Source organism: Blennius ocellaris, assembly GCF_963422515.1.
Source record: "Blennius ocellaris genome assembly, chromosome: 11".
NCBI lineage: Eukaryota > Metazoa > Chordata > Actinopteri > Blenniiformes > Blenniidae > Blennius > Blennius ocellaris.
This window is the reverse complement of record NC_137660.1, coordinates 21489672-21511039: the sequence shown is the minus strand read 5'-3', so window position 1 is coordinate 21511039 and position 21368 is coordinate 21489672. Positions and strand designations below refer to the sequence as shown.

The 21368-nt window shown below is 41.5% G+C and overlaps 2 protein-coding genes across 3 annotated transcripts; one reads left to right on the top strand and one right to left on the bottom strand.

Moving 5' to 3' along the window:
- Positions 1–1865: 1865 nt before the first annotated feature.
- kcnc1b (potassium voltage-gated channel, Shaw-related subfamily, member 1b) lies at positions 1866–8554 on the top strand (the record flags this gene model as incomplete). Its single annotated transcript, XM_080505493.1, has 4 exons — positions 1866–2429; positions 5493–6408; positions 7041–7214; positions 8415–8554. 4 exons carry the CDS (start codon positions 1866–1868, stop codon positions 8552–8554), a joined length of 1794 nt encoding a protein of 597 aa, XP_080361619.1.
- A 4235-nt stretch (positions 8555–12789) lies between these two features.
- sergef (secretion regulating guanine nucleotide exchange factor) lies at positions 12790–21132 on the bottom strand. 2 transcript variants are annotated; one of them, XM_080505436.1, is made up of 11 exons: positions 21085–21132; positions 20717–20855; positions 19764–19916; positions 19529–19623; positions 19330–19390; positions 19131–19244; positions 18968–19030; positions 18437–18595; positions 18167–18333; positions 16259–16295; positions 12790–13858 (listed from the first exon to the last, which is right to left on the bottom strand). In XM_080505436.1, exons 1-11 carry the CDS (start codon positions 21124–21126, stop codon positions 13686–13688), a joined length of 1203 nt encoding a protein of 400 aa, XP_080361562.1. In that variant the 5' UTR covers positions 21127–21132; the 3' UTR covers positions 12790–13685. The 2 variants fall into 2 exon arrangements, with proteins under 2 accessions (XP_080361562.1, XP_080361563.1); XM_080505437.1 differs by lacking the exon at positions 16259–16295.
- Between the last annotated feature and the right edge of the window lie 236 nt (positions 21133–21368).

Genomic DNA, 21368 nt, shown 5'->3' with positions numbered 1-21368 from the left:
AGAAAGAAAGAAAGAAAGAAAGACAGATTGTATTGCCCGAAAAATACATCCAGAACCAGCAATATAAATAACCATAAGAAATATTTCATCTTGACACCAAACCAGTGACAAAATCAAAACTCAATATGTAAATGAGCAACAATTTTCATCTTTTCCCCGAATACATTTTTATATTTTTATTTAAAGGCACCGAACTTTGAGTCTTGAACAGATGAAATTCAAAAATCCATCATCATTTGTTCACTGCAAACGAAGAGAAGAAGGAAAGCATACTTCGCTTTTATTTTTCTCTCCAAAAGATTTAACACTTACAGCATTTCTGTAAATGTTGTTTCTGGGTTATTTAACGAGAACAAACGTGTCAATCGAATAAAGAAAACAAAAAACCAAAACCAAAAACCAACCTCTTAGCACTCAAACCAAAACACTCCCAAAGCAATAATTCGGTGTTATATTGCACCGACCAAACAATCATCAACACATAAATTAAAAGTGGAGATAATATGTAGAAAGACATTGCGCCCTCTGCTGTTAAAAAGGACGAGAGCAGCGGGCTCGTTGGCTCATAATTACAGATCAAGTGAAGCAGAGAAAAGAGGGGCAGACATTAAATTGTTTCGACTCCTTGTATCGAAGCACTGGGGTTTTGTGTCCCACTTGAGAAATGTCGACAAAGACACGAAACATTGCGTTCATACATCCGTAAATCACGAGAGTTTGAGAGGGTTGAATGATGACCGTGTTTTTGATGTTATGGGCGGATCTGCGCCTTCGTGGCTCCAGAGTCACACCTTCCCCAGCCAGCTGTGCGTAAAGATGATGAGCCCCCTCCTGAGAGTGATGCAGATGATCACCGACCACAGCCCAACACAGAGAGGCTGTGGACTGAGTATGCAGCAGTGACAATTTCTTAACTGTGTTGGTTTCACAGGCTGCATTTTTTTAAAATTATTATTAAATAGACGCAGGGTCCTCCACTGGGCATGCTCCATGTGATGTGAGAGGAGAGGAGCTGGGCGAACAACAGGCAGTTGTTTGGGCGGGTTTTTGTTTTTTTTTTGTTTTTGGAGGAGGTCGATCTCCCTCTCATCGCTCTCATCTCTTCTTTGTGAGGCTGCAGCGCAGAAAGCAGGGCTGTCTTTCTCCTCAGACAGACGTGTATGACTGACAGGGATGGGTCTGTGACTGGGTGACAATCTTTCTGCTGAGACAAAGACCTGCTGTTCAGCGTTAGAGGCGGTTGAGGGATCAGGGCTGAGTGTGAAGGAGGTGAGTCTGTAGGCAGCAGCAGCAGCAGCAGCAGCGGCAGCAGACGGACGGAGGCGCTCCGAGTCTCCATCAGGCGCTGTCCGCTCAGCACCACCGCAGTCACCTTGCTGTGAAAGTCATAAACCTGCTCAGGACTCAGCTCATCAACCGCCGCAACCTGGTGAGTCCAATGAGCTGGATTTATCTCAGTGTCACAGAGAAACCTGCCGGGGCTATGCCCCTTTATCTCGACATCTTGGATTTACAGACGATGTGACGTCCATTCTTAATACCATGCCATTGGCTGCGATCATTTTGGATTTCGATTATATATCGTCCAGCGAGTCTGGCAGCTGTACGCTTTCAGGAGCCCTCAGTCGTGTGACAGGTGCTTGCAGAAATCACAGGGTTTAAGGGGGGGTGTAGCCTGATGCGTAATCAAACAGGTCCGATTTCTTTCACAGTTTGGTGATAAACGAGAGGCTGCTTTGTGCGCTGCTCTCCTTTTTGTAATTGTCGCCGTCAATCTGATCACTTGTGTGCATTTAGTTGCACAGTGCGCAAAGACTTACCATTGCGATGAAGGGAACTTATTGGAGAAATGCATAAGGGACGCAATGGGCCTGAGCGACGACAAGGATCGCATTGTGATAAACGTGGGAGGGATCAGACATCAGACATACCGCAGCACCCTTCGCACCCTACCTGGCACCCGCCTGTCCTGGTTGGCCGAGCCTGATGCGCCCAACCACTTTGACTATGATGCCAAGATCGAGGAGTTCTTCTTCGATCGCCACCCTGGCGTTTTTGCACATATCCTTAATTACTACAGGACAGGTAAACTGCACTGCCCGGCTGATGTCTGCGGGCCCCTCTACGAGGAGGAGTTGGCCTTCTGGGGCATTGATGAGACAGACGTGGAGCCATGCTGCTGGATGACCTATCGCCAGCACCGGGAGGCAGAGGAGGCCCTTGATAGTTTCAGCGGGGGTGGGCTGTTAGACCTGGTGAACGACGAAGCTGAGCCAGAGGTGGAGCATGCCGAGGATGATGTGGATGAGATGACTCGGAGGCTGGCACAGGCAGACTGTCATGACACCAGGAGCGGGAGCCTGTGGAGCCGCTGGCAGAGACGCGTCTGGGCTCTGTTTGAGGACCCCTACTCCTCCAAATATGCAAGGGTGAGTAATCTTTTTAAAGATACTCCCTTTTGCTGGATTATATAAGTGTTTATCCGATTTGTACCAAAGAGTTTGGCTACTAAAAATGAATTTATTAGCTCAAACGTGTCTTAAAATCTTTAACTGGTTTGAAATTAGCCAAGCTGACTGATTCTCCTCCTTTATGGAGGAGCCTTTGATGACCTTGAATTTACACTCCCAGGGGTTTCCACAGCAGGTCGATATGAGTGCATCAAGAAAAAGGAGAGGGGATGAACCAGAGTCATAGGTTGGGGGAAAAAAACACACACATACATGGTAAACATTAATATCAACAATCTCTTACTTGCTAGAGATGAGAAAGAAAGTCAGTTTGTCTCCCACAGGTCTTGTGATTGATTTTTATGAGACACAAGGTTCCCAGGTCTGGCTGGCTCTTTGCTTAAATGGGCCAGCGACACATTAGGAAACCAGATCTTTGGCACCACCATCATTGTTGTGGCAGACCTCCAGAAAAGAATGAGGTTGCTGTTTGAGGGGACATTTTTTAGTCTTTGTCACGGGCACTTTTCCATCCAGAGTAATGTAACTTGTTGGTGACAACGAAAGCGCTTTACACCATGTGATTTTTATTTATTGTTGTTGTTTTTTTAACACAAAAAACCACTGTGCTGCATGCTGCTTTAACCGCTGTAGCAGTTTGATAGGGGTAATTTGCTATCAGGCCTCATCCAGCAACAGTGAATGTTACTGAGATAGTGTCACTATTTACAGCAAACATGAGAAATAGAAAGAAAATATCCCACATTGGTCATTCAGCATTTCACCTTCATTATGTCGGAATATAAAACCCCGGCGCATAAACCTCAGCCGTGCCCTACATTTGAAAATGAGCACAAAACAAACTGAGCAAACGGGATTGACAGCACTCCACCAAGACTGGCAAGGAGATTAATTAGAAGTGAGCTTCAGACTTAATTACAGACTCTCTTCGGTGGATACATCAGTGGAAAACCCTTGTCACTGCATATCACTGTAGGCCTGTAGTTTGCCAGCAACAGTGAAAATTAGCCAATAATGAGCAAACAGTCGTCGCCTGCCACCCTCCCTCTCTCCACACTTGACTGTCACAAAGATACATCATTAAGGAGGTGGTCTGATGAGATACAAATTTATTTCAACAATTTGAAAGTTTGTGTGTCGGGGGCATTAATGGTCACCACTATAGTGGTTTAAAATAATTACTGGAATGTGAGTAGTATTGATGTGTGATGTGTTTATTTTCATGTAGTCATGCCTATAAAGCTATTTGAGATGTGTTGTTATATTCTGCAAAATTTTAGTAATATATTTCACATTGTTGAAATGTTTTGACCTACTGTATAAAAAAAGTAGGAAAAAACCCAACAACTATGAAACCAGCAGGTGATTTAAATGACTGTTATGTGTTATTTGTTGAGATCAGAGTTTCAAGTGTGGTTGAACTGAATAGCATGATACTGCAAGAAGTCCTTGTTATTTTGTACAGTGCACGCTGTAGAGGGGGTGGAGAAAACAACCATATTACACAATCTGTTGAAACCACCACTTATTTATGCTCAAAAATCCTCTTGAAATCGCTCTTGTATTTTGTCAACCAAACCTGGACAGTATCAACCACACATCGCTTATAAAAATGAACTTTGATTGCCTTCAAATATTACTGCTGTTAACAATCTATCTTAATGTTGAAATGTTAAATATGAACATGTATGCAGTCAAATATTACTGTACAGTGATCCATTTGTTGTTAAAGATTATACATTTTTGGGATCCTCATTATGAACTGTGATGTCTGATCTGATCAAAGCGGACAGCCCATCTCAAGTAAACATTTGGTTCCCCTTTGGCCCGCATACTGACTTGAAAGGGAAGCAGACATTCATAAGAAGTTATTTCCTCAATACGAAGCAGTGAATTGCCAGTGATGAGCTGTTATGATGAGGGCCTGTTTACCCGTTTGTGCTGCACGCCATTGACACACTGTGAATGAGCATGACTGACAGAGACGCAGCGTTTCCTTTTCTCAGTGGAATACACAGATTACTCAAGCCCAGACCTGCTCTTTCTTAACTTACAACTCCTGTGAAGTTGTTTATTATTCCTCCCTCATGTTTAACAATGCCGTGCATTAGTTTGAGAGGGAGTGCAGTCTCTCTCTTAAAGACTTTGTCATGCATGAGCGAAATGCTATCGATCCAACTTCTGCAATTCAGAGAATGATTAAGTACCTTTTCTCGCTTCCTCACTGCTACTCTGTACACCATCTCTGATCTATTTACCTCAGATTATCATTGAAGATAGTCACAATTTCCTCCTTCTGAAACTACAGTATGGTCAGAGGAACATGAATGCAGGGTTTCAGTCAACCCAGCGGGGATACTGTCTCTGTTACACCCATGTAGTGTGCATGAGAAAAATCAGAAGCTAAATGTGATGAAATATGATCACCTAGTCAATACCTAATGAAAGGTAAAGTACCGGTACTCTTTTGCCACTAAGAGAAATATGGGTTTCTCATAGAAGGTTGTCCTAAACTCAGCTGTCCTCTCAGCTTGCTGTTATTCCCAAGGGTTGATCATCTGCACAGCGTGACCTTGTGTAGGGGAAGGCCTACTGTTTTCATGGTGCTGGTGAAGGAAAGATCCCCAGCTAAATTTAGTCAAGAGGGTTGACCCTGATGGCCCGTTTGCTCCTTCTGTTGCAGGCGCTTTATAATTCTGCATGTAACATACAGTTTATAAAAGCAATGACCTTGAGGTACAGTAGAGGGACAAGAAGGAAGCTGACATCGATTGTCCCTTTCACAATGACACTTCAAGGCGAAGACACAGGGAGCGGAGCATGGTGGTGCTGAGGCGTGTCTGCTGCTGACACTGTCAGACTAGATTCCATTTTCTCATATAATAGGTTGAATTGCATTGTGTCTGGGATTGGCCATCAAGCTTGGTTACCTGCATATATTACTGTGCTCATTCCCCTCTCTGTCCTTCTCCTCTCTCCTCTCCATTTCTGTGTTTGCACTCCATATATTATCCTCCTCAGTGGGTGGCTCTGGCCTCGCTGTTCTTTATTCTGGTGTCCATCACCACCTTCTGCCTGGAGACTCACGAGGCCTTCAACCCCATCATCAACCGCACCGAGGTGGAGCTGGTGGACAATGTCACGGTGGAGAACATTTACCAGGAGACGGAGACTGCGGCCTACCTCACCTATATTGAAGGCGTTTGTGTAGTGTGGTTCACTTTTGAATTTCTAATGCGAATAACTTTCTGCCCAAATAAGTGTGACTTCATTCGGAACGCCTTGAACATCATTGATTTTGTGGCCATCCTGCCCTTCTACCTAGAGGTGGGCCTCAGCGGGCTCTCGTCCAAGGCAGCTAAGGACGTTCTGGGTTTCCTGAGAGTGGTCCGCTTTGTTCGGATCCTGCGTATTTTCAAGCTGACCCGCCACTTTGTGGGGTTGAGGGTGCTGGGCCACACTTTGAGGGCCAGCACCAACGAGTTCCTGCTCCTCATCATCTTCCTCGCCCTGGGTGTCCTCATCTTTGCTACTATGATCTACTACGCTGAACGAATTGGCGCTAACCCCAACGATCCTCGAGCCAGTGAGCACACACACTTCAAGAACATCCCCATTGGATTCTGGTGGGCTGTGGTTACCATGACGACCCTTGGCTATGGAGACATGTACCCTCAGACGACCTCTGGTATGCTGGTTGGAGCCTTGTGTGCCCTGGCAGGCGTGCTGACCATCGCCATGCCCGTCCCTGTGATTGTCAACAACTTTGGAATGTACTACTCCCTGGCCATGGCAAAACAGAAACTACCAAAGAAAAAAAACAGGCATATCCCACGGGCACCCCAACCAGGTTCTCCTAACTTCTGTAAGGCAAGCATCAGCTCCCAACACCCGAGCCCTATTGCCCATGACGACGTTTTCGAGATAAAATTTCAAGGTAAGAAATACGTGTTACACCCTCTCTGATGTACTGTTGAATCATTACCTCTCAGTTCTCCAGAAATAGGGGCATTACTATTCAGGTGTTTTACTCTCTGTCTGTTCCCATACTTCAATCAGCTGACGATTCAGGCACAAGATTAAACAAACGAATTTCCCACCAAAAACAATCAATGAAATATGTGATGAAAAGCACATTTGATTCTGGATAGGAGAGAAGAGAGATTGAGACAGACCGTGAGAAATCCCGCTATTGATTTTGTACTTCTTAACGCCGTGACTCACTCCTCCTCTCTCTTAAGACTAAGCGGGAGTATGTATTTGTAACATTTAGAACTAGGTAAGTAGATACTTAGAGTCACTTGATGCCCCTCTGGAGCCATTAGTGCAAAGGCCTTCAATTTAGTTTCGAACACGCATAACACAACAGCGCTTTCATAAAACATAGAAATATAAACATAAGGCAACCGCTGTCAAATGTGTGTTAATCCCCAGGTGTATTAGTCTGTATAGTCAGTCATATATAGTCAGTTATATCAAAAAATGCTGAATTGAAATAATAAAATAAGCTGGTGTATGAAACAAATTTTCTTGTTTCTTTTTTTTTTCTTTCATTGATTCTCTATTTAGATTCCAAGCTGAATGGTGAAGCAGCTAATGCAGCGTTGGCGAATGAAGATTGCCCCCATATAGACCAGGCCATATCTCCAGAGGAGATCTTCAGCCCCAGCGAGAGAGAGCGGCCCTGCTTCCTGGTCACCACTGCTGAACGCCCCAACCACACAGGGGGCAGAGTGAGGAGGGGTACGTACAGTAACAGCCAATCACAGGCCCCCCTGAGACACTGACACCCTGTAGATCAATAGACAGGACACTCTCTTTTATGCCTATTTGCTGAGTGTTACACCTCAGTAATTAACAGGCAGGTATACACACACACACACACACACACACACACACACACACACACACACACACACACACACACACACACACACACACACACACACACACACACACACACACACACACACACACACACACACACACACACACACACACACACACACACACACACACACACACACACACAAACAACAACAAACCTCTTATTACAAATTGCACACACTTTAACAGCAGCTGCTTGTCCTCACTCAGTTATTATGCTGGGATCTGTACATATTTCAACTCACAAAAACATATTGTTAGGACCAAGCACAATCAACCATAAATGTCAAGTATGGTCCACATCTACATAATATATTTTTTGATACCATGCATAATGTAATATCCTTATTTATTTACTAGTAAGAAAGCTATTTTCGAGATTTATATGATCTAGAATGTGTTGTTGTCTTACACGAGTAAGAAAGTATTTATGTGCTACACGTGTACCATGTATGTATATGTGTTTTAAAGATAAATACCATGCGGGATCCTGACTTATGAGTACATTGCTCTTGACCATAACAGTGCATGAAGTGTCTTGCTGTTGGGTGCTATCAGTATGGTGAAGGAGCACAACACAAATGAATGAAGGATAATATTTTTAAGATTAAAAGTCAATTACTGATTTACCAATATCTATACTTTAATAATGGTGATTAAACTCCTTTTTTTTATGCCAAACAATTTAATTATAATATTCAAAGCATTCCTCTAAGAAAATCCTCAAAGCCTCCAACTGTATGCAGTTAAGAGGCGCACAGTGTGAATTTCCTCCTGCAGCTGAGAAAACATTCCCTACCTGAGGTGCCTACCTTTCTTAGTCGCTCACAGTGTTATACTCCAAACCATTCCAGTACCACCCGGTGCATGCTGTTGTACTCCTGATGCACCCGCATGGAGAATAATAATCTGTCTGAAGCCTGTGTTGACCTGTTTCTTTGGAGACAAAAACAAGAAAGCAACAGGTGTAGTATTACCAGTGAGGACCACCAAAACATTTTGTCATGGATTCAGTGCTGCGGTGTACTCAGAACGTTCTCTGTTTTTCAACTGAAGGTTATGAAAAGCCTTGGAGCCTTAACAGCATGTCTGGCATGAGCGGGGATGCCTCTGGAGTGTCCTCAGTGTCCGCCCTGCCCTGCAGCCCACCCTGTCTAATGCAGCACTCACATTCTCCCATCCCATCCATTATGTAGCATGGTTGAGTAGCAGACACAATGCCATTGGAAGGCCAGTCCACACTCTTCTAAACGTTACCGTCAGACTTTGCTTTTACACTTGCCTTCGCTCCTGTTTTGTTTTTTCATCTTTACTTTATTTTTTTATTTTTTTTCCTGAAAAAAAAAAAAAAAAAAGATTGTACTTAACTGTGCTTATACTCAAGCTTCCCAAGTGTTCTCCTTGGGTGTGTCATCATATTGTAGAGTAGAAAGCATTGGGACATGCCACTCTGCATGGGTCACCTCAGATGCAGACAAAGCACGGTTCTACTTTTAGCACAGGCTAACCCTTCTCTTTTCCCTGTGTTTACATCATTGCCTGTTGCTCTGTTGCTTTTGATCTCTCATACTCCTCTGCCAGTAACCTTTATCTCATTTGCTTTTTATAATTTTGTGAAAGAAAATTTCATAAAATGTAAACCCTGCTGGTAGTATGGTGGACATGGCTTTTAAACATATCCTGAAGCTGTTAAGGGAACAACTCTTAAAATGCTTTGCAAAGTAGACGCGTTACCATTTTGAAATCCAGACTCAATGCTACCCGAGGAACCATTGGAAAAAAAAAAAAAAAAAAGAAGATATTGAACGCCTTGTTCATGATATCCAATGCAATATGGAGATGGAGACGATTTCTTTGACACCAGTGATGACTACATCTAATGTCAACTGAACTAAAACTGTTTATTCATTTGCATGAACTGCATGAGAAATTATGTTCAGCAAGAAGCTAACTGTATTGCAGTATCTGTAAAGAAACATTTTACTTTCAAAAAGCTCTCAAAGCTTTGTCATTTTATGCATTTTGGAACAGCTTTACCAGAGACTTGGTCACAGCAGAGATGTTTATGTAGCCACCATTTTTTGCCTTTCCCCAAATTCATATATTTATTTTCTTGCTATTATTTGACTGGGGCCTCCAACCCAAAATTGATTCAACTTGAAGAATTATAAAGCCAACCGATGCTGTTATGAGCATAAATAGTTTTTATACAAATATATTTACTGGTAGTTTTTAAGCTGTTTAAATAGTCTGCAGCAACTTCTTTTACTGCTGTGCTGCTAAATTAAGAACTCATGAATTATGAAATATGGTGCCTTCATATCTGGTGAGGCAAAGTAAAAGCGAGGAATATACTGACACAACATTACAGAAGTTCTTCTAGTGTAGCATTCTTACACTTTATACCATGCTCAGAACAGTGTAACAGACACTTTATTTTAAAATGGGCACCTTGAATGTTTTGCACCACCCTTGAATCCTTAGTCATATTTGAGGAAAATAAAATCCCTCTTAATTATTGATCCGCCACTGAACATGTAGTACAGTTTAACATTTAGATGTAGTGACATACAGCACAAAGAAAAAGAAAAGAAACACCAACCTCAGATTTTTGTATAATAAAGCACAAAATATTATGAAGGGGGACCAAGCAACTTTCCAGAGCCAAACTATAACGACATAGGATCAACATGAGATGTCACGATGAATCCTGCAGTATGTATGTCTATTGATCTAAAATATCAATACTGTTACTGTTACATGGATTGATCTTAACCCAATAATTATGCACAAGGTTTTCAGGGCACTTTAACAAATTTCAGAAATGTTGATTTTTAGAAAAAAAAAGATATAGTAATTATAGCAAGTCATCTCTTATGTTTTGTTTTGATTCTCAGTGAACAGTTTTACATTTTGAGTCATGTCTCTTGTGGTAATTAATGGTCGTTATATATTTAAGGAAAAAAAAACTTGTATAGATTTGATGTGAAGAGATGCAGGTGAATTATATGCTCATGCAATTCAAGTGGAAAAAAAAACAAGTACACTAAGCTATAGTGTTGTGGGTCTACTTGGGGAAAGGTAAATGCATGTATTTTACATTTATGCAACAAAAAAAGTATTGAAATAAAATATGTAAATATAAGTCCTTGCATGTAATAAATTTTATATACAATGAGTGTTTAGACTCCGGTTTTTTTTCAACAGCACTGCATACATACATCTTTCCTTTCCCACTAGCTCATGGCTAGTGTTTTCAACTGCTGTTTGACCCTATGTGTACCTGTGTCTGGGTCAAAGAGAACGTTAGAGAACGAGTTGACTGTGAGAGCATGATGCAAAGTTTACAACCGCATGACAATGACTGATATACTGTACATCAACCTGTACGAAACAGCATGATCGGGCATGTTTGATTAACCAACTCAGAGTCCAACATCTGCACACAGACAATACATCGGTGTCTGACGCCTTGGCTAAGCATGGGAATTACATGGTAAACCCAAAGTTTACCATGAGGAACTAATGGAGCACATTTTCTTTACTCTTCAAGCTAGTCTCATTTTGCCTCTTTACCCCCCATCACCGCCATCATTTCCACCGTTCACATAATTTGTGTAATAATTTATTTTTGTTATTGTTTTTTTTATATGTTTATAGAGAACCAACGACAGCACCGGAGCAGACAACCAACAGAGTCAGTTTGTGTTATGAACCATGGTGTACCAACCACTATGTGTATGACCCATAATGGCCCATCACCCACCTGATAGCGCTGTAGCATTGTTGTGTGTATACTTAGCATTTTTAAATGGGTGTGACAGTGACAACCTGTACATCACAAACTCAGCATAGATGTAGCACTGAGGAAGTTTTGTTGTCAAGCCTTATGTAGCTCAGTATCTGTGACTGGTTACTGTGTTGTAATTTGTGTGCCTATTTTTGGTGTGTGCCAGTGCTGTAAATATGCTTTTTTTGTGTGCTGAAGTTGTGTGTACCAATGTTTTGAGTGATCATCAAATATCTGTGTGCTTCTTCTGTTGAAAGGAAAAAAAATGTTGCTCCGACTCTATACACATCCTCTCCAGCAAAAAAAAAAGAAACAAACAAAAAAAAAACAACAACAACAAAAAAAAACCAACTTGCCACTTGTCAGCCACACTTACCAGTTGGAAACAGATCGATAACTTTGCACTGTCATGGTCACGTTTTTTGTAGACTTTTTGCACAGTTTTGCACCAGTGAACTTTTGACATTACTTTGGTATGTTTTCATGCATTACATAGATAATTTCCACAATAATACTAATACTCATAATGATAATAATAATACTCCTAATTATAATACTACTACTACTACTACTAATTATTATTATTATAATTATAATAATAATGGAAAAGGGGTCCATCTTCAGAAAAGACCACTCTAACCTTATTATTGCTTCATTACTATCGCAAGTTGTGCCGTTTAAAATTGGTTATTAATGTAGATAAAATTCAGGATATTGAAAGAGGAATAATAGTCATCATTATTGATTGTTAATACATCTTTACAAGTTGCTATACTTTGTTTCTACAAAGACAGTTTATAGATCAAATACATAAATCCATATTAGTTAGGACATTATTCTGTTGAACAGAAGTAATAGTTTGACAATCATTTGTAATTGGATTCTTTGGTTTATGTGCACATGTAAATTGGTATATTAGTATGTCATACAAACTAATGCCAAATCATTATAATTATCATACTGGACAAGTGCCTCTGTTATGCAAATTCTTGTTACATTCAGGAGTATAGCTTGAGCTACATTCTAAACCAATGTACATGTTATGTTAAATTAGCCATCAGCCACCAGCCACTGACAAAATGATGAAGCTCAGTATTCAAGCATATGAACACTGGAAGGACCCCCACCGGGATCAGCTTCTAAAAGCTAGCGATGAGCAAAACTAATTAAGACAAATGACAACTGAGTAAAAGTTACAGATCCAGATTGTTTGTGTGGAAAAGTTAGTGAGAAGGGACCAACTTTTTTACCAAACAACTGCAAACACACTGCCAACAACTTGCTGAGATCTGCATGCAGTCAGGTGACGCAGATATAATTCTGCCAACAGAGCTGATCACAAAAGGGGGGACAGTGTGCTTGTCATTGTTCAACACAGATGAAATAAAAGATAACCGCAGGTACTATCTTGAAACGGACTCAATAATGCAACTAAGAGGCAACTATTGTGTGCCATTTAGTCAGATTTACAGAGTGTGTGTTTTGAACACCATGCATTTTGTGATTAGTTCTCTCAATAAGGTGTTCAGTGATCGTTTTTATTGGTTTGTTGTTTAGGGAGTTTTTTGTGTCTTTTTTGACCAACCGAGTTCAGACTTGTACAATAAATAGTGATAAACAAATAAAAATCACAGAAATCAATTTTTCAATGAGTGTTGGTTTATTTATTTTGTTCCAAAATAATCAAGGTAAAACCTCTTTAATTTACCAAGCATAGAATTTCAGCATTTGTTTTCCCACATTTGATTTGCATAAACCACAGTAATAAAATAATGAAACTCTTGAATTAAGTACAACAATAATAAACCATGAGCTTTCATTAGTCTTGACATGGTCTTCGACCAAAGCCAGAGCTTTATAGTTGCAACCAGTCCGCAGGTACTGCACTGCGGCTGTACACCACTTATAAATATGTAGGCTGGGTCACCCACGAGAGGAGTCCCCTTTCATTATGCATTAATGAAGTATGAAAGCACATTAAAGAAAGTGACACACACTGGAAAGAATATAAAGAGATGGACAGGTGAAATTTGTATGTGTAAAGGGTAAATCATAAGATGTCAGATTTTCAGTGCGACGCACAGAGATTGACTGCCTCCTGACACCCAAGATCACAGCAATAAAACTGCTGACATGTGAAGATAGAGCTGTAGCAGGAGTCCAGCCCATCCCTCACACAATTTCTAACAGCTTCATCCAGGAAGACAAACATCATAGTTGAACCTGCAGCCATTGGTACAGCCATATCAATTGCCCTTATCATGTCCATCAAAGTAACGTGCTGGCCGGAGAAATGATGACCTCTGGCACATGCAGCATAACTCAGCCTGGGTCCAACAATACATACAATATTTATGACAAATACAGTCTGTTCAAGCAGCCTGGATGATCTTCTTTTGAAGGCAAAAGTGACTGGACACAGTTTAGGATACTTGATCACAAGGAAACAGAAATATGTTGATCCTTCAAATAATCATTATTTCTTATTTCATAGTGTCTGATTGCCACACTGAATCAAAGTCACTGCTCTGCTTTATTCAGTTTAATCCTGAGCCTGTTGTCACGGTGCTCACTGCCAAGGAGTGTCCGGCTCCACAGCCGATGAGGAGAGGTCTCAGACCAGACACGAGCTGTGGCTGGAAGACGTCTGTCTGTAAACTGTCTCCACACATGCCGTGTTCATTCCAGCCCCACGAGAGGAGACAGCCTCCTGAAAAGAAGAAGGGTCAGGGGTCAGTGAGGCTGGAAGGAGAGCGTTAGGGCTGCTGCGCTGAAAGGTTGGAGGCTAAAATTAACAGCCTAGATTAAAAAAAATAAAAAATGGAGAGATGGGCACAAAAACAAAGAAGAAAAAAATAGAAACATGCCATCGTAATCGCACCCGCACACACACAATCTGTTCCCAACGTTGACAGTTGACCAATAATGAAGAATCCCGGCCCTTCACAGCTGGGGAGCTTGTTGGTGGGTGTGGTCAGGTCTGCATCACCGCGGAGACACGTGCCATGGCAACACAGTTACCTAATAGGCTCCATTGCCATGGCAACAGAAGCGAGCTTGCTTTCTCAAGGGTAACACATCGTCAAGCTTTCCCTGTCCTGCAGTCGTGTGCCTTTCATGCCATCGTTTCATTTATTTCATCAAGGGGTTCCTTTGTCTTCCGTCTTTTCACTGTCAGTCTCTGAATGTCACGTTGGGATTCGAGAACAGACACGCGCATATGTTTTCAGAAGGTAACAGACCAGGATATCATGCCAGCAGCTTATGTCAATGTGACAGTCTGCCAGATCAGGCACACGCATTAAAGACACACACGTAGCCTTGTTCGTAATACACTGCATATATTTAAACCTGAAGTGTATTTTCTCAAAGTGTTTGACTCCGTTTTAACTGTGAAAGTCATTCAATAGTGACATTTTGTCTGTAAGAAATTCTTATTTTGGTGCTCTGCTGTATTTCATGGACTCACTGACTGGAGTAGTGCACATCAGTGTTTCCATGGCGACCAAGTGCCTTCACAATATTCTGCACACCAAATGGAGATGAATCCAGAAAAGCAAACCAAAAATACATGTCTTTTGTAAACAAATCCTGCAATTGTTTCTTCACCACTTGACAAGTTCAAATTTCACACCTAATTAATGACACCACAGAGGGACACAATGTGCGGGGGTTGGATTTTTTTTTTCTTTCTTCTTTTAAATAATGGCATGACTAGCATCGTTCCACAAGTACAACTTAAAGTGAGATCTAACCTGAAGTTTTTGTGCTGCTACAGTCCCCACCAAGTGAAAAATGTTCACATAAACACATCTTTCCTCAGATTGGATGAGCTGTGCCCACAGAGTCTTTGGCCCATCTCCCACTACTGACCACCAGTGATGAATTTCAAATATGAGGAACCCTGCCTCAGGTGCGAATGGGCAAGGGCTGTGGAGGCAACAGATATCATGAGCAGCGTGCAATGCTCTCCGTTCCTTTCCGCCTGACCTACTTCAGCACCAGAAATAGCCGCACTCAGGTCTCTGCTTCCAATCCCGTTTTGCTATTTCACTGCTCCTGCCACCACGCTGCAGACAGGAGGAGGAACTGAGGAGATCTTGGTGGAGGAGCAAAATGTTTGAGGCTCACATGAGCTCTTTCTTTACTGATTCCCTTTTCTCAGCCACTAACTTTTCTTCCCCAGTGACAACCACGTCTTGAAAGAATTGGCGGTGTGATGGACAATCATTATAATTTCTTAATTATAATAGCATGTCCGTGACCCTTAAGTCAGATGGTCAAAATGTGTCTTGAAAGCATGTAAAAACAATGGAATGCTGAGCTTTTATTTCAGTGTTGATCTGCGATATCTATATTCATGCTGATGTTAAAAAAAAAACAAAAAAACAAGAAAAAAAGAAACTGGGCCAGTGTTCAAAATTTAATGCCAAAGATCTTACTTCCAAATGTTTGTACAGTTATTTGGCGACAATAAGAAAGTATAGGACTTTAGGCAGAGCAAGAATAAAAGCACTTTTAAAATCTCTTTAATTCCAGGGAATCAAAAAGATATTTTTGTTGTTTAGTTTTCGCTGGTATGTGCACAGCTACAGTGTTTCTGCTTAGCTTTCTTTTTGGGAGGCGTATGAGGAGATTTCCTTTCAAACATCTGACAGGAAAAACATGCTTGTAATTGCGTGGTTGATTTGGCTCCTTTTATACAGGCCTATTTCGCATAATTGCTTTTGTAAATGATACTCATCTATCCGTGCTATAATTACATTTTGATGTCAGCCACAGAGCGATAGGCTGACCTCAGAAATCCTCAACAGTATCACCAAGATTAATTTTTCATACTCATATTTGAATTTAACATAGTATCAGTCGCTTTCTGATCCTTTAGTACAAAGGAAAAGACTCGGGTGAAATAGTTTAGTCCCACCTTTGTGTATTCTCTTTTCCTCTTTGTAGTTGGAGTCATGTCAGGCCGGAGAGCACGTCTCATAAAGTTTTAACTTTCTGTTCAGTGTCTCATTAAAATCATTTCCTTCAATGGTATTCCTTGTTTATTTGTGTATGACATTTACAGTGTGACAATTAGTTACGATCACATTGGTATGACACTCACCCACAATGGCAAGGTTATGCTCAGATCCACAACTTATCTGTAGAGAAGAAGATTTCAAAAATATGTATAAATAACCGAGGCGCACACAAAATTTAAAGCTCAACTGTGGGAACTGTCATCTCAACATATGCATGAGAAACATTACACATTTCAAGGAAGAACTACAATGCAGATAACGTTGGCAATTTCCATCCTTCAAACGTTTGTACAACCAAACCGTTGGTAAGTATTTTGTCTGTAAATTAATTACACACAGAAACAGGAGGAAGGAGGAAACCCAACTCCAGGGGAAATAGAGGAGTAAATGTAAACCCCGCCTTTGTTGAGCTAAACCTTTCACAGTTTAATGATTTGCTCCCTCTCCCTTTCCCTGCCTAACAGGGCAGGAATGGAGAGAACTTATTGAAATGCTAGTTAATTATTGATCTTGAAACAAAACCCTTTGGATGCAGCTTTAAATAGGCAGCCCTTCATTGCTCAAACAATATTTGCTTCCCGGTGCAGTTTGAATTGCTTTGTTGGAGCGCACACCTGTGACAAGCCGTGAAAAGAATCAGCCCTACTGATTGCCGGACCACTGACATACTGTAATTACTTTTTCCAGCAACGTACTGAATAAATATTTACTCAGCAGTTCCTCCATGAACTCATACTATGAGGTGGGCTGAGAGAGATTTACGGCCCACGACACTAATTCATCTTGCCTTTACACATAGAAGTGACAACGCTTTGACGTGCGTCAGTGTTGCGGCAGTGATCTGTGCGCAGACGGAGAATGATCCGGCCCCCTACCTTTGCTCGTCCCTGACATTCACGTAATTGGCAACGATTTCCTACAATAGAGTTGCCGTTTAGACTGCAGGTTAACTGCTGCAGTCCCGTGATACTCTCACGTAACTGTCCCCAAGGGAGAAGGAAGCACAGCCTTTACTCAATGGAAATGGTCGTCTTGCTTCTGGATAATAATGGCAGAGTGCGTGTGCACACTCGCTATTGTGATGCTGCTCATTAGGAACCTTCTCTCCAGGGGCACTGTGGATCATTTCATGCTCAATGAGACTGAGCTCTGTTTTTGGTTGTGTGCTGCCTCCTGCTGGTGTCTCACAGACCTCAACAAGAAGTCGGTGTCCATATTTATGAAAAAAAAAAAAAAAAAATAGAAGATGTGATCAAAAACAGAGGCTGCCTGGATACGGTCACATAGAGAGGGAGCAGATGTCAGAGCAGCATTCACATCTTCAGACAAAATGGTTGTTATCCCAGTATATTTGTGAGGCTACGTTTTGTTTTTTTGTTTAAAACGATAAAACACATGAAAGAAATGGCCATTTTAAGCATAATAAACCATGTTGAGTAAACTGAGAAATCATTCTGAATTTGTATATTTGATTATATAGAGATATTATTTTGGTATACAACAAACATTTATTTTCATACAGTGCAGGAATAGTTTGAATGCATCAAAATGACAAGTTCTGTTCAAATAAACTTCAGGCATCATAAAGTATGTATCCTCTTTTTAAATACTCTAAATTAGTAGTTTGTTTTAGTAGTACTTTTCATAAAGAAGTCACACACTGCTTCACACAATATTTAAAAACTGGAGTACATAGGACTGATTTTAAATTCAGATTAATGGACTAAAGAAGGAGAGCAAAGGAATAGGGTTGCAGGAGTTCTATTATGGTAACTATTATAACATGTGCTTGTCTGTGTAATGTTCAGTCAATGGAAGTATTTAAAATTGTATCCTACATTAAATTAAAAAGAAATACATAGCGCTCCCAAAACTTATTTTTCCATTGTTTATATTTGGCCAACCAAGGAGATGCAGATTCCCACCATGCAGACATATAACTGTAACATAATTTAGCTGTTTACAAATAGGTGGAAACACAGATGTCCTACCTGTGTGGCTCCACAGAGCTCTTTAACCTCAGCAGGTATGCAAACCTTCAAGCTGCCACCGTCTGCTACAGGGCCTGCTGACTGCTGCTTCGAGTCCGTACTTGTTGATGCCCGTTGGCCCAGCTGTCCATAATCTCCTCTGCCCCATGTGAACACCCTGCCGCTCTCTGAAGGAAATTACAACCTATTCAGACAGAGCAACTGTCCCTTAAATCCCACTAAATAGCGGTAACCGCAGCATGTATGATGTGCGTTACAGTGTCTGCACACCTGTTTGAGCAACAATGTGTGTCCAGCCACTCCACACATTATTGACTTTCTCTCCGTCCATCACAGGTCGTCTCAGGACAGTGGGAGCTGGAAGAAAGGGCTCCGTGGTGGCCAGCTGACCATGCTTGTTGCTTCCCCACAGGAACAAATCACCATCTCCTGCACACGCACACACAGAGGACAGGACAGGAGGACCATTACTCTTTATACTGCAGAGGCAGCAGCAGAAAAGCAATTGAGGAGCCCTGGTCAACTAATTAAGAGGACAGAAAGGATGTCAGATTGATTTATGAACATGATGTTGAAGACAAGTCACTACAACACATGTAAAAGCTCCCTACGGAAAACAAGAACAAACACATAATGGGTCTGTTAGAAGAATATAGCCTCCGCCAATCATGTTGCTTCTCTAACATGCAACGTAGTCACAGTATTTGCTTTGAAATCAACTGCGAACATCTTTATATCTGTAAAGAAAAAGGTGCAAGCCATGTCTATCAAAGGTAACATTCTGTACAGCGACTTTCATACCTGTAAGGCACGCACAGTGAGATGAGCCTGCCGTTACGAAACGTGATATCCTGCGATCCAGGCCTGCAACATAAACACACTATAAATAACCACAAATATAAGAAAAAAAGACAAACATATACAAATACATATACATATACATATAGATGCCAACTTAACTTACCCGGTACCAGTGAAGGCTCCTTCGAGCTGAGATGTGGTGGAACAGGGTGTGGACTGAGAGCTCTTTTAGCATGACTGAAAAGACCCAACCCCCACTGATAAACGGTGCCAGAGTCTGAAAGCCAGAGGCAAGATATTCATTGTTTTATTAAAAGTAAAATGAAACCTGGCAATGTGGACAGTTGATGGTGCTACCTTACCAGTAACAGCAAGTGAATGTCTCAGTCCTGCTGCTACACTCACTATTGGCTTCTTTAGACTCTGGAAAAAAAAAACCCACAAAACAAAACAAAACAAAAGGTTACAAGTGCTTTGTTCAATCTGATGAAACTGACCAGGTGGGAGTTGGTTGAAACAAGCTCGACACTAATGAAGCAGGTTCAAGAAAATTGTGTTCACCTCCACAACGAGCAGCTCTGCAGAGTGTGTGACTGTCTGTCCAACACCCAGTTGACCAAATGCATTTGATCCACATGCCAGTAACTGACCACAATCTGTTCATGGGATATTAAAATGAGAAAAGAAAATATTCTGTAAGTAAAACACGATAATACCATTTGAATTTCCTGTCATGAACAATCAACTTTAAGGATAAGGAAAAAATAAATACTTCCGAGTATTAGAAATTGCTCACCACTGAGAAAGAGAGTAAAATCCCAACCACAGGCAACATTTGTGATTCTGCTATTCGGCACAGGGCAGAGTTGAAATACTAAGATGTCAGTACTGTGGCCGAGTCCCAGCTGGCCTTTGTGATTCTGACCACACACAAACACTTCTCCAGTCTCTGTCAAACACAAAAATGTAAAGCTTTAGCCTGGCACAAATTTTATAAACTGAATACTTCAAAAAGGAGACAAAAATGTCATCAGATTGAGAGCTGATGACCTTGCAACCTTAGTTTATGTTTGTGGGCTTCACTCTGTTCAAAGTGTACAACAGCATTCATCATCATTCAAAAAAACCGGAGAAATTCAAATGCTTGACAGACAGAGCAGGAACAGTAGCTTTCACCTCTTTCAACATTCTAATATGAGGTATAAGTTTCTTGAAGAAGCACCTCCACAAGAGTTTGTGTTTTTCATGTGTGACAAGCTGCAAGAAAATGTTATATAATTTGATGTGGCAACTGTTTCTTGTGTCGACACCCATCGATGTGCCATTGAGATAAGGTACAGGCACACTTTGCTTGAAGTGACTTGAACTTCTTTGTACATCCAGAAGTGACTTTATTCTTCATACTAGATTCATCAAGTTACAGTTGGAGCATTCAAGAGCCATTTCAAGGTGTTTATCAACACTGTATCCATGCCTCTTCTTAACTGCTTAATTCGGATGGGGTCGCGGGTCCAGTGCGGCGAGGAAATAATCTATTTTCAAGAAACAATGATCATGACCTGGGCTTCTTTAATCAACACAGCATGGAGCGGAAAACACAAATTACATTTTGAAAAACTACGGTAATCTGTTTGTCTCCAGAAGGAGGCGCCAGATGATTGACGAAGGAGTCACGTACACACGATAAGCATAAAATGGGCAGAGAGGATTATTGACAGTTTGTTTTGGGGCATACACACACGACCGTACCGGTGATCACCGCGGTGTGTCCTCCGCCGCCGTTGATCGCCCGGATCGCCCGGTTCTGCAGAGCCGAGCTGTCAGAGAGCCGAGGCATGGACTGATCCTCCACATCCCCCTGTCCCAGCTGCCCGTAGCTGTTGGCTCCCTATCAGAACATCACATCAAATGACAAACTGTACCGGCATTAATCGCTCCAGGAGCTCCGGCCACCGTCAGTCCCACATCAGCCACAGGCTAAGCTAACGTTAGCAGCAATGCGCAGCGTCGCTGTTAAAGTGACACTTTACGACTGGAAGACGGTACCAGGGTTGATTAAAGTAAACAAAACGGTGCAAAGTATTCGGAAAAGTTAGTGGTGGAGAAAACTAACTTACCCAAGAGTGTAAACAAAAGTCCAACTGGGAACTTGTTTCCATGGAGCGTGTAGGTGTAGGATTTACGACAGTGTCGTAAATGAACAACGACAACGTGTGAAGAGCGGAGAGGTGAGAGATAAAAGTCAATCCCCCACAAAAGGTACTGTATGATACCTTGTTTTTAAATGGGGGATGACACTGATACGTTTCCATTCCAAAGTTGCTGTTTTTAGAGCTTTCAAATAACGACAGTAGAGGCTTTATTGACTGACGCTGCCTGCTGTCGGTAACGTATGAGCTTT

What these genes read in the sequence shown, in the direction of transcription:
- sergef (XM_080505436.1), bottom strand. Translation starts at nt 21,126, where the DNA reads ATGGAAACAAGTTCCCAGTTGGACTTTTGTTTACACTCTTGG. An exon ending in ACACACCGCGGTGATCACCG is followed by an intron (nt 19,917 to 20,716) that starts GTACGGTCGTGT and finishes TGTGTTTGACAG; the next exon opens with AGACTGGAGAAGTGTTTGTG. An exon ending in ACATTCACTTGCTGTTACTG is followed by an intron (nt 19,245 to 19,329) that starts GTAAGGTAGCAC and finishes TCTGGCTTTCAG; the next exon opens with ACTCTGGCACCGTTTATCAG.